At 37.8% G+C, this 14,300-nt stretch overlaps 1 protein-coding gene across 1 annotated transcript in view; it reads left to right on the forward strand.

Annotated features, from left to right (window-relative positions):
• The first annotated feature begins 11,889 nt into the window (after window positions 1-11,889).
• The window catches only part of msrab (methionine sulfoxide reductase Ab), a 38,440-nt gene continuing 36,029 nt past the window's right edge, over window positions 11,890-14,300 (forward strand). The window contains exon 1 of the mRNA XM_053632972.1: window positions 11,890-12,598. Within this exon, the coding sequence (XP_053488947.1) occupies window positions 12,445-12,598 (154 nt within the window). The 5' untranslated portion in view covers window positions 11,890-12,444. The remainder of the gene's footprint in view (window positions 12,599-14,300) is intronic.

Consider the following 14,300-nt stretch of genomic DNA (forward strand, 5'->3'; position numbering starts at 1 on the left):
ATTTACATTTTTTTTTTTTTTACAGTGGTTGGCAGATACCCTTATCCAGAGGTACTTACATTTAAGTCATTCATTTATCTGATCAATTGAGGGTTAAGGACCAAACAATGGTAGTTTGGCAGTGCTGGGGTTTGAACTCACAGCCTTCTGAACAGTAGACCAACACCTTAACCACATATGAACTGCTAGTACTGGCAAAAGAATGAAAATTCTGCATTTGAAATTTATAACAAGTACCATCCATCCATCCATCCATCCATTTTCTATATCACTTATCCTACAGGGTCACAGGGAACCTGAAGCCTATCCCAGGGAGCATCGGCACAAGGCGGGTTACACCCTGGACAGGGTGCCAACCCATCGCAGAGCACAATCACATACACATTCACACACCCATTCATACACTATGGACTCTTCGGACATGCCAATCAGCCTTCCGTGCATGTCTTTGGACTGGGGGAGGAAACCGGAGTACCCAGAGGAAACTTTGAAAAAATGTAAAGAATAAAAAGTGTGCAGTAGTTCTCTTGGAAATTTACTTAAGTAAGAGTACATGTATTTAAATAATACTTGACGAAAGTGCAATTGTTTAATAACAAGCACAATTACTTAAGTATTTCTCTAGTCAGAATCAGTTGGTTACCATGTAGGCTATATTCAATGGCATTAGCTGGACTGTTAATCATCTGGGGCTGAGCCCAGATTCTTCTCCATCAAAAAACATTTTAAAACGTACTTCTAAATAAACTGTTTCCATGCATTTTGTCTTGCATGTGAGGGCTAATTGCATAAAAAAAAATTTGAAAATTGGACAAAAGGTTGGATTTATCATAAAACCTGCCTCGGGTGTTATCACTGTTTGCAGGACTACCAGGCCAATAAAATATCAAACATTTTGGCTATCTAACACGAGACTAGGCTAATTTGGTGTCACTAGCCAAGAGGAGACACAACTAAAATATCATTGTATGGGTTTAGCTGCTACAATATCATGCAAAATACATTAGCTGTCCTTATGATCTGCTCATATCATGTTCACATAACTTGGAACTCATATAGACATTTACACACCTTGGCTCAGCATGAGAGGATGTTAGTGTTTCAGTTTCAACCCCTTTACTGGAATAATAATAATAATATTAATAATAAAAATAAGAAGAAGAAGAAGAAGAAGAAGAAGAAGAAAAAGAAAAAATATTTGAGGCTACAGTCCAGGCCAGGTTACGTCCCTGGCTATATTTATCCAATAATAGTGATTTCTAATAATAAGGAGATGTTATTCCTGTAACAATGAAAATATACATTTCTGGTAAGAAAAAGATACTGATGGGGATTTTTTTTTTCTTTAGTGGCAGCAGTGAGCAGTGAGTAGGTGGATTTGTACGCAGAGAAAGTTTGAACCTTCATCATAAGAAATCAAATGTTAATACATGTCCAAAATTGCATAACTATGTATTTAGTTAACCTTGCTTTTAACTTCACTTGTACATACAGTACTTTGCATTTGTATAGCTGTGTATATCTCAAAACCACAATAGCAGAGCGTTGCAATTTAACACATTGTCATACTCTGTTTCACCATTAGGTCTGAAAACCTAAACCAAACTGTTCTCGGGGCAAATTTTTATAACACAGCAGTGATATTTGCATGACTATATCACCCGTCCATGATAGTGAGTTCTCTAGCTTGTGTGTGAGAGTGCAGAGTGTAGAGTCAGAGTTGATTTTGGCCCGATCGATGCTCTGATCTCCCTCGGGGTCAATCACTGGTCGGCTTCAACGACCCAAATATCGCTCTCAATTTCATTAGTGTGACCACATTCATGGAGATACAGCGTGACTGGTGTGTGTGTGTGTGTGTGTGTGTGTGTGTGTGTGTGTGTGTGTGTGTGTCTGAGAGACACTCAACTAGAAGTGGTGGTGTCTTTTGAATTCTCTTTTTTTTTCGAGGCTGCTCTTTTACTATTTCTCCATGTCATTTCATATTAATAAAAATAGAACTAATTTAATTCCTAAACAGACTGCAAACACGATTCTCTTCCTCCCTGTCAACCCTTTCTCTCTTTCTCACTTATTCTCTCTCTCTTATGTTCTCTGCCTCTTTGTCTCACTCTTACTCTGATAGCAACCCAGCAACAGCACATCAGTTCTCCCAAAATCCCCTTGCTCTCTCTTTCTCTCCCAAAATCCCTCTCTCCACCCCACCCTACACCCCCACATGCAACAACCCAGTTTCCGCTGCCTCTCTGAAACAAATCTCTCCGTGACCCACTTCTGCGCTCGTCCCATTTTTGTGCGTGTGCAGGGATGCGAGCTTCCTATGGCTTCAACCGAAGTAGAAAACTATGGTTAAAAAAATGAAAATGGCGAATACGGCTAGTTATTTATCATTAATTTAACCACATGGGATCCCATTGAGCTTCACATCAGAAGCCTGTGCATAATTTATAATACGATAAACAATCAAAAATATTTTTGTCATGTCTGCATATTATATTTACTGCTATTCAAAAATGCAGTTCTCCTTAAAAATGATGAAGGTACACACTTTGGGTTCTGGCGTGTCGTTTTCATCTGAACGTCCTGGTTTCATGTGCGTATGATTGATGAGCTGAGGATGCGCATTTCAACTATATGTATATGAATTATATATGCACTGTGTAAAAGGAATGACAGCTGTGTGTTGGAGTACTGCAGGGTTTAATCAGCGTGGATTTGTTGATGAGCCTTTTGAGTAAGTGCTGCATTTAGCATTTAAAGGGAAATTCCAGTGTTTTTCAATCTATAAGTTCTATCCACTGCATCTGTACCATATGTGGGATGTGTTAGTACAGGGCTGTGAAGACTAACAGCAGATGCTGGGGCATTTTTGTAAAACATTTTCAGGAATTCTTCAGTCAAAGATACATTTATGAAATTGTTGGCTTTTTTTTTTCTTTTTTTTTTGGCCATATTTGGACGAGCAAACATTTGATCATCTTGAACAGATCACATGGAAAATGAGCTTTTTCAATCATTTATTCAACAGAAATATCAATAGATGTGATATTTTTCTGTGGAAAAGTAAGTATACCCTTGGCCTCAGAAGCTAGTATTGCCCCCTTTAGCAGAAATAACTTCTTGTAGACGTTTTGCATAATTGTCCACAAGGCTTTCTGGAATTCTTGACCACTCTTCCATGTAATATTCTTTCAGTTGCAAGATGTTTGAGGTATTTATTGCATGTACTGTCCGTTTCAAATCCCCCAAAACATTTCAATGGGATTTAAATTGGGGCTTTGACTCCATTTCTTCTTTTTGAGCCATTCCTTGGTGGATTTGCTAGTGTGCTTAGGATCATTATTCTATTGAAAGGTCCACTTTCAGTTCAACCTAAACTGTCGGACAGATGGCGTCACATTATCTTCAAGCACACTTTGATATAATGCAGAACTCACAGTTGAATCAATGAATGCAAGCTGTCCAATTATTGAGGAAGCCCAAACCATAACATTTCCACCACCATGCACCACAGTAGGTATGAGGTGCTTCTCCTGAAAAGCTGTCTTTGGTCTGCGTCAAATATGTCTGCTGTTACTGTGGATAAACAACTCTGTCTTTGATTCATCTGTCCAGAGCACATTACTCCAAAAGGCCTGGTCTTTGCCTATATGCTCAAACTGTAGTCTTGCAAAGGCTTTTTCCTGTCACGCCTCCCATGCAGGTCAAATTTGTGTAATCTCTTTCTGATTGTAGACGCATGCACTTTAACACCAACAGTTGCAAGACTCACTAGCAGATCCTGTGATGAAATTTTGGGGTTCTTGGAGACTTCATTTTGCATCAGACGGTCTGCTCTTGGGCTGAATTTGCTGGGACGGCCAGTCCTGGACAATTTGGCAGTCGATTGAAATCTGCACCATTTGTAGATGATTTTCCTTACAGTGGAATGATGTATTTCAAATAATTTGGAGATCTTTTTAAATCCCTCGCCAGACTCATAGACATCCACAACCTTTTTTCTGAAGGCCTTATAGAGCTCTTTAGATCTTGGCATGATGACACCACACACTTCAATAGCAAAGAGAACACCAGACACTAGATATGAGAGGGGTATAAATAAGACCAGTTGCACCTGCACTCCCTAAGCAGGTTCTAATCACTGGCACCCAACCCTGAACACCTGATTCTACTTTTATGGATTTAAAGGTGGGATAAATGTAGGGGTGTACTTACTTTTTCCATGCGACTGATCTGTTGTGTTTTTTGTTAATTTAAATTGTGAAAATTACTGCACAATGTCAGTTTTATGTGTATCACCTTTATTATACAATTCAATTCAGTTTTATTTGAATAGCTCATTTAACAATGGAAATTTCACATTGCATTTTCCTTGTGATTTGTTCCAGTATATCATCTTTATTAACAGGCAGTGTTTCAAAGAGGATCAAATGTTTGCTTGTCCAAATATGTCAAAAAAGCCAACAATTTCCATGGGGTGTATTTATTTTTTCACATGACTATATATGTATATATAAGCCATAAATATGTATAATTCATCCTTTCAGAGATGGAACCACATTTTCGGAGGTTACATAAACACGTTGCCTCTCGCTCATGGACACCACAAAAATACAACACCTCAAAAACTGTATCTCCTAAATGTCTGCATCATCCTAAAGCCTTTATCTACACTTATTTTATAAGCATTTATTTTTGAGTGTAACATTTGAGGTTTTACTTTTGCATTAAATGTGTGTTGGGCTGGCAAAATGTATGGCATTTTGTACTTTCTGAGATGCTTTTCTGCTCACCATGGTTGTAAAGAGTGCTTATTTGAGGTACGATAGCCTTCCTGTGAGTTCTAACCAGACTGACCCGCGTCTCCTCTGACTCCTCTGACTCCCGTGACTCCTCTGACTCCCCTGGCTCCCCTGACTCTTCTGACTCCCTTGGCTCCTCTGACTCCTCTGACTCCCCTGGCTCCCCTGGCTCCTCTGACTCCTCTGACTCCCCTGGCTCCTTTGACTCCCCTGACTCCTCTGAGGGCAGTGGTGGCTTGACGGTTAAGGCGCTGGGTTACTGATCGAAAGGTCGGGGGCTCAAGCCCCAGCACTGCCAACCTGCCACTGATGGGCCCTTAAGCAAGGCCCTTAACCCTCTCTGCTCCTGGGGTGCCATATCATGGCTGACCCCAGCCTCCTAACATGCTGGGATATGCAAAGAAAAGAGAATTTCACTGTGCTGTAATGTATATGTGACCAGTAAAGGCATTTCCTGCTGTAGAACCACCGCTCACCAGTTTTATTTATTGTTTTGAAGTGTTTTTCACATGCTGCCGCATGTATATAATTATGTATTTTGAATAGCTAGTGAAAAATTCTTCCATCATGAATGACTTTTGAGAAATCAGGTAATTCTGAACTTTTCTCATTGAAGAGAAACACCTAGAAATATTTGCTTTAATCACACACATGAACTACAGAAACTACCAAGATTAGATAAAAAAAAAATCTCTACAGTATCCCTTTAAAGCTCGCAGGAAATGGTCGACTCATTTCCTGATTAATAAATGCGATACTAGTCACACTCCTAATAATAACACCACGTCAGTGTGATTGTCACACGCATCGGAGAAAAGCCGAATCAATTTTGCGGCCTAGTTAAGCAGAGAAAGGGCGAGATGGTAATTTTTAATAATCAGCCGTGTTAATGCAGCCGACCGTATGCAGTTACACACACACACACACACACACACACACACACACACACACAATGTTTATGACTTTGTTACTTCCATGCCTTGTCTTTAATAAATAATTGGCAGAGATGTGGAAAACCACTGGGAGGGATGCAAGTGGTGCAGATGCAGGTGTGATTTAAAGCCATTTTGTTTTACTTCTTGAACTCACTAGAGCTGTTGGTGGCTCTAGATTCACACTGTTTCGGACCTACACTGACAGAAATAAAGATACTAAAGAGTACTTTTCCTTGGCGCTGATCAATGATGCAGTTTTTTTGTTTGTTTGTTTTGTTTTGTTTTTACGTTTAGTATGCATCTTTCACCTGGAAATGTGAATGTAGTGTATCGTTTAAAAAAAAGTGTACAGGACATAAAGGTAAAGCTGCAGTATAAAAGCTAATTAAAGGTATTCCACATGCACTTTTCAAGGTAAATGGTTTATATTAAAGATCAAAACATGTACCTGTAACAGTGAGGCTCCCCGGCGACAAGGAAAAGTACAGGTTGGTACCTTCATTTATTCATAATAATCTAAGTATAGATTAGTACCTATAGTACATATGTACTGTATATAATTATGGGACTTGTCTAGTAATGTAAATCATGTACAAGTCATATACAGATATATTATTTTTTATCAATGGTGTTTAAAGACATCAACTTCACTCAATCGATGTTTTTTGTGATATTTTATCATTTACATTTGCTCATTAAACTAAAATGTCTGTACAGTATATATTGCATTGTACTGTATGATATTTACTTAAACTGGAGTCTGGCACCTCCAGGGTTAGGGGTTCGAATCCCTCCTCCACCCTGTGTGTGTGTGTGTGTGTGTGTGTGTGTGTGTGTGTGTGTGTGTGTGTGTGTGGAGTCTGCATGCTCTCCCCGTGTGTGCTTCGAGGTTTCATCTGGGGATGAAGTTCGAGGTTTCATCTGGGTTTCCTCCCCCAGTCCAAAGATATGCATTGTAGGTTAATTGGCATTTCTAAATGATCTGTAGTGTGGGAATGTGGGTGCGATTGTGCCGTGTGATTGGTTGGCAACCCGTCCAGGGTGTTCCCCGCCTTGTGCCCCAAGTTCCCTGGGATAATCTCCAGGCTCCCCCACTTGTGTGCCATGCAACTACTTAAACGTTATATAATAATGTATGTGCATATAATACATAAAAGTGCATATCACCTTTAAAAAGGTTCACTAGAGTGATAGCATAAAGGGAACCAAGTTTTGGGGGGGTTTGTTGCTGCCAGAATCTTAACACTTGTGTGTGTGTGTGTGTGTGTGTGTGTGTGTGTGTGTGTGTGTGTGTGCGTGCGTGTGTGCGTGTCTGCTATATGGAAAAAGCACATGGGGAAAACCTGACCTTGATTGACTGGTGTCAGGATCTGCGCAACAACAATTCATTTTCATCAATTATCTCCCTGTTTCCATCTCTATTTTTACTCCTCCTCTTCTTCTCCCTCCTCTCTTTCATCCTTTCTTTCTAACCTTCTCTTGTTCACTCTCCCCCCACACACACACATACACACACATACAGCCAGACATTCCTAAACCCTTTCACTTCAAATAAATCCATGCATTCCCAGTTTGTCCGTTTGTCATTTTAATGTACAGAAGATTACATACACACACATACACACATACACACACACACACAGACACATTTGCATGAGCACATGGTGCATGGTGAAATGCCTGAACTTCACTCTTTGCAACTCTCTGCTTTCTTTATTTAGATTTTTTAAACCAATTATGTAAGGAGTGTTTTAATAAACATTCACAGAAGGAGTCTCCAATGTCAGAAGTAAAAATGTTCCTTTCTCAATTTTGTCTCTTACTGAGGGAGCTGCTTTTTATAGCTTTTATATATATATATATATATATATAACGGCTTTTTATAATGTCAGTGATAACAGGAACTTGTTTCATGGCCCTTCCACAACTCTACATATAAACAGATCAAAAGTATGATGTGTCGTTCTTTAATCATTCGAAAATTTTTAATGTTGGCAAACTTCTGTGGTATACGATGAATAAAACACTTTTGGACATGCTGGTATTGGAAAATGATCAACTTTGCGGTGGTAACAACTCTCCTCTTCACCCCTGCAAAACTGTCCAATCCTCTTATGTCCTCATGTTCCGGGTGTCTTCACTAAAGGATCTTCTTTTCAGCCCAAGTCTCTGTTTCTCTCATCTTTCTCTCTATCTCTCTATTTTAAACTAATGAAGCTTGTTGGAAGTTAAGCACGCTGTCTTGTGCCTTATTACACTGCTGTAATGCAGAGATGTAAAGGTCTGTGCTGTTCAGTCCCTCTGCTGCATTAACACAGTCCAAGCGCACTACACCACTGTGTGTGTGTGTGTGTGTGTGTGTGTGTGTGTGTGTGTGTGTGTGTGTGTGTGTGTGTGTGTGTGTGTGTGTGTGTGTGTGTGTGTGTGTGTGTAGAGCAGTGTCCTTTCTCCATGCTAAGCTTTCTGACCCACTCAACGGTTTTACGTAACCCTGCAGATACACATTAAAGGAAGTGCGTAGTTCTGATTAAACCTGCTTCTCTTCTGCTATTTGTCTGATTACCTCATTCTTAACCTTACTGCAAGCATTACTTTCTCTTTAATAAGGTTTCCATGTGAAGCACAGCTAGCTAGCTAGATAGATAGATAGATGGATAGACAAATGGATAGATAGATAGATGGATAGACAAATGGATAGATAGATAGATAGATAGATAGATAGATAGATAGATGTGTGTGATAGATAGATAGACATGAAAAACTTGATAAACTTGATAAGAACAAATGATAATCTCAGTATCTAACATTATTAGATGGTGTGGGTAATGATAAAGTCTGGTAAGTGAATCTTTAGGTTTCTTCCTTTGATTTATTTGTTTGTTTGTTTGTTTAATATTGTCTCCACTCATATTTATAGTTTTATTGCATTTTGTTTTATTTGAATGAATTATATTTTCTACCTCTCTCTCTCTCTCTCTCTCTCTTACTTTCTTTCTTTTTTCTTTTTTCTTTTTTGTGTTAATTTATTTCCACATATTTTACTTATACATAAATACATTTTTTCTTTCCTTCTTTCTTTATTCTCTGCACCTTTTCTTTCTCTCTCTATATATATTTTACTTTATTCACCGCATCTTTTTGTCTCTCTCTCTCTCTTACTTTCTTTGTCTCTCTTTTTTCTTTCTTTCTTTTTATTTATTTATAAATACATTAATTACTTTCCTATTTCCTTCTTCCTTTCTTTCTTCTCTGCACCTTTTCTCTTTCTCTTACTTTTAAAAAAATATGTATTAATTTGCACACAAATATGTTTATTTATTCTTATTAACTTCTTTCTTTCTTCTCTGCACCTTTTCTTTCTTCCTTTTTCTCTCTTTCTCTCTCTACCTCTCACTTTCTTTCTCTTTTTTATTGTATTTACTTATTTATACATATTTTTATTTGTACACAAATACATTTATTTTTTTCCTTATTTCATTCTTTCTTTCTTTATGCTCTGTACCTTTTCTCTCTTTTCTCCTTCTATTCATTCATTCATTTATTAAATTCGTCTTCCATTGCACTGTGTGGTTGTTAAGGCGATGAGCATCTGTCCGTCTCTCTCGGGCTGCGGAAGAGCCTATCCTAAACAGGTTTTAGTTAAAGCCTCTTTCCATCACCAAGGATGATGATGAGGGGAGGAAGAGCCCTGGCACAGATTTACCGTAATCCCCAGGCAAGTGTCCCAACCTGGATCTGTAAAGAGGAGGAGAGAGTAGAGGGGGAAATCATTCCAGGTGGCCATGAGGACAAGAAGAGACAGTGGGGGAAGGGTGTGTGTGTGTGTGTGTGTGTGTGAGAGAGAGGGAGAGAGAGAGAGAGAGAGAGAGAGAGAGAGGATGGAGTATTCTAGAGTGGACCAGAAGAATTTAAGAGTAAAAAAATCTCATTTCTTTGTGTAGAATATACAGCTGTTGTCAAGACAGATATGTGTGTATTGTGTCTAAAGCCGTGTGTAAAATCCTCAAGACACCAAAAGTTCATTTCAAGACGACAGAGAGAAGGAAGTAAAAAAGACAGGAGGACATACATGTCCAGAGAGAAGAAGAAGAAGCAGCAATGTGGGATTATGGGTAATGATAATCTGTCCAGTGTATGTAGGGTAAGCGTGGCTTACCCAGATCTCTTTGGGATGAGAGCTTTCAAACCGGAGATACAAATGGGGAAAATAGTGGGCTATAAAGCCGAGGTTCCAGCTTCTCAACCTAACAAGCACCATGCTAACGAGCTAACAAGCTAATGCGCTAATCTGGGTGCAGGATCGGGGTGAGTGCCCTGCAGGATCGGACTCTTACTCGACGGCCTTATGGTCCACTTATAAAACTGTGTCATTATAACAAAGTCATGGTCCACATTTTATATATGTATATATATATATATATATATATATATATATATATATATATATATATAAACACATACACAGAGTATATATATATATATATTGTGTATGTGTGTGTGTGTGTATATATATATATATATATATATATATATATATATATATATATATATACATATATATATACATACATATATATTTCATAAAGATAGATGCAAATAGATAGATCAGGCTACTGTCAAGTATGTAGTACCAGAAAATATTAATTTGACCATGGGGAGATGCTCTATAAACACATTTATTGATGGTTGGGGGCTTTGGATCAGTGGGTGTGAGAAAGAGACTAAATGAGTGAGACAGAAAGCAGGAGTGTTGTATAGGAATGATGCATGATTTATAATTTTAATTAAAGTCCTCAGTCAAGTGAGACCACCACTGTGACAATTACGCTAAAACACCAAACAGTCCATTGCCTCGTTTTGTCATTGTAGTCAGAAATGCGTGTATGACTTTAAAAGCTATTGTAATAAAAAGAAAGAACAAGAAGAAGAAAAGAACAATATAAATTTTCATTTACTTTAAAGCAGCATACAGTATAATCAGCAAATTTTTAGAAATCATTACTGGAGTTTGCCATAGTCATGACATTTTCTGCTTTTGAATATAGGTCTGGATTTTACTGCAGGCATTTTAATATAGGTCAAAGACGATATGTGTCTTTTTTTGGTGTCTGAAGGCTATTCATTTTTACAGAAAATAATTAATGTGCATAAATAATGTATGGTATAAGTCCACTCTTACTTTTCTGCTGTTTCATAAAAGATTTACAGAAGGAAGTGACCTATTATGGGAGAAATAATGTTCTAGCGTTCAGCTTTATGGGCTGCATTACAATAATAACATCAAAAGTTTATTTTTAAAAAAAGTTCCATTTATCAATTTCCGCTACATGTTTGATTCATTTTGAACACGTTTTTGCGTCTGAACTCTTATAATACTGTGAACAAAGTGTAATGGTGGTTAGTTGTCAACAGGGCTGTTAGGGCCACTGATTTTATGGCAAATGTACGAGGCTCAAGCAAGTACATGAATGGAATTAAATATATTCAATTTCTACAAGCTTGATCTATAGCAAACAAAGGGAAACTGTAAATACAGACATTGTATCTATGATTTGTTTTGTCATCAGAATTGGATAATGGCTATACCAGGTAATTATTGTAATTTTTATTTATTTTTTTAAACTATTTTGCAGATACTGCAAATCAGAAATGCGTGCGCACCACTGTGAACATGTTTCCCACACAACGAGTGGGGAAAAGAAGCAAAATTTGTCTTTTCCAATGCCCAAAATTTGGGCCTAGTTTCCGGTCTTTCTGTGTTGTTTTGGACATGTAGTCAAGCTTGAATCCCCAGTTGCCAGGAAATCTATAATCCACTTCCACGCAGCGTCTTTATAAACCTAGCTTGTATCTTGACACATCACACACTCCGAATAATTTACATTTTAAATTCACAGCTGAGTATGTAACACTTTAGAAACCTAAATCAATTCCTAAAGTGCTATAGAGTTCTCAGGCAATAACTGATCGCCTAATAACACAGAAATTACAACATATAGGCCTAAAAGCTCATTTAGCCTCTTCAAGACTTGATGAATATTCGAATATTGTAATTAGCATTAATTCACACACTTGTGCATATAGCCTATGTATTAAGTGCTGCACCAAATTCTGTAGTCAGTTTGCCTTCACTGGAATTGTGCAGACCGTGTATTGTGCATAGTGCCTAGCGTACTCTATAGCATGCAGTTTTTCGACTGCATCCTGATGCAAATTAGAAAACGAATGCAAATATTTACATGTAGATAAATAATAATGATTAATTGCCTCTGCATGCAAATTGTCAATGTCTGCAGCCTATTCAGGCTGTTCTTTTTTTTTTTTTTTTTGGAGGGGGTGGTGGTGATCTGCTGCAAGTTAATTTGCATTCTGAACGGCTTTCTTAATGTGGCTATTTATTTTAATTTAATTTCATAGCCGCGCATACTGCACGGGAGGCTTTTTGTGTCAAAGTCGCATTAACCTCTGCCTGCTTAATATGCAGCTCGCAGCGTCTCTCTTCACGCTATGAATATTCATCTTTATCGGTTCACTCTTCCCATAATGCCACGCGTGACAACTTTGAAGTAGAACTATGAATATGTCCATGATGAGACCCAGAGTGCACTAGATAGGGCGCGTGCTTACAGCTGATGTAGTGCTCTCGCGCAGGCAGTGTGACGTCATTCGAGACGCAGCCATAGAGTCACTTCGATAACCCGGATGACATGTTTGTTTATATCGGGAAACGTGCAAACAAGTGTCTTTCTACGATTTTTATCCTGAGGATCTCTTTGGCGAACTTAAGCATGGCAAGCAAGTCGGTTTTACCCACAAAAGACCAAGCTCTTAAAGGCAGAGAGACGAAAATGGTCGTGGCAGGTAAATTATTCTGATGCCACAATAAAAACAGCTCATTACATGATGTAGCTTTAAACAAAAAATAAAAATAAATTTAAAAAAAAACAGCTCATTACACTGTATATCAAGTTAAAAACACACTTTCTGATTTTTAACCAGCAATTCTTAAAACATTTAAAACTATATATGCTGCAATGTGTTAATGTCACTCTCTTCTAACTGTTACATGTTAATATGTTGAAAATGTTAATTTATTAAACCTTTCATGCTTAAATTAATTATATGCATATCCCGATTTATTCTTTTATATTTTCTCTTTTTTCTTTAACTCTTACTATTTATTGCATAATGTATTTTGTAAAAAATAAATAAATAAATAAAAAGTTAACCCCCCCCCCTTTTTTTAAGTTAAAACTTCTTCACAGGATGCTTTCACAATATGTTAACTGTAAATGCATTACATACATTATGCTTTATTGTGTAAAAAGATTAATGCATAATACCGGGGGGGGGGATCAAATGTGCACAAAATCCTACTTATCTTAAATCATGGTTTAATATCTGACACGTTTTCATTTCAGTTTTGCACTGGAGTTATGAGGTTAATGTGTATATACACATATTTCGTTTTGCAGGAGATGCTTCCAGGAAGAGTAATGTCAAAGTTATCAAAATAGTGTCCAAGAACCTCCAAGGGTTTGTGAAGTCTTTAAAAAAAATAATAAAAAAATTATATTTGTGTAGATGAAGGTTAACTATTGTGTAAGTTCATTAATTCATTGTCCAGTAAGAACTTTATCCTGTTCAGGATTGTGTTGGATCGGGATCCTATCAAGGGAACGTTGGGCACAAGGCGAGAATACACCCGGGCTAAGATGCCAGTCCATTTCAGCTGTAAAATGAAAAGCCTAATTGATTAGTCACTTGAATTAAATGGGTTAAATCCAAACCTTAATGACTAATAACATACACAAGTATGAACAGTGTCAACTTGAATATAACTGAAGCTTTAATAAAACAAGAACACGGCTGTTGACACGATACAAACTGTTTCTCAAATTTGGGTTTTTGTGGTTAACGTTATTGAGCAAGTTAGTTCAGAGTTTCCGCTCTAGTAGGAGACGTTAGGATTCAGCTTCTCTGCATTTCACTCGTCTTGTGAAGTTGTTCTTTGTCCTCCCCTTTGCACTTGGGCGAGTGCAAACTTGCCACACAGTTTGAACATGAAGATAGTGCCAGGGACTCACCCAAGAGCAAAGGTCTTTAACTTTGCTGATTTGCGAGTTAGTATACTGTATATATACCTTCTACTTTCACATGAAGAGGCAATTTGACAGACATGTCTGACAATCAACTGTAGTCCCAAGCGAACACTGCAATATTCTGAGGAGCTTGCAATTTTTCAAAATTACAGCAGATGTTCCGCAGATTTGGGCCAAGACGCATCATGTGACATCATCACGATGTGCGTTCAGCCAAAGCCCTCTTCAATTCACATGCGTCGAACAGGAGTACAGCTAAAAAGGTATCATTTACCAACAAACATCACTGCGAAAGACTTTATCGTGCAGTTGCAAATACATCAATTCACGTAGTTTTCCGCAAAACAAAAAGCAAAAAAACCTCTGCAAATTTCATTACAAATTTTGAAAAAAGCCGCAGCAAAATCGAGCATTTTTGGCCGCAACAATCACACGCACACAAAAAATAAATTCCAGAAGCT

Source organism: Ictalurus furcatus, chromosome 9, assembly GCF_023375685.1.
Source record: "Ictalurus furcatus strain D&B chromosome 9, Billie_1.0, whole genome shotgun sequence".
Taxonomy (NCBI): domain Eukaryota; kingdom Metazoa; phylum Chordata; class Actinopteri; order Siluriformes; family Ictaluridae; genus Ictalurus; species Ictalurus furcatus.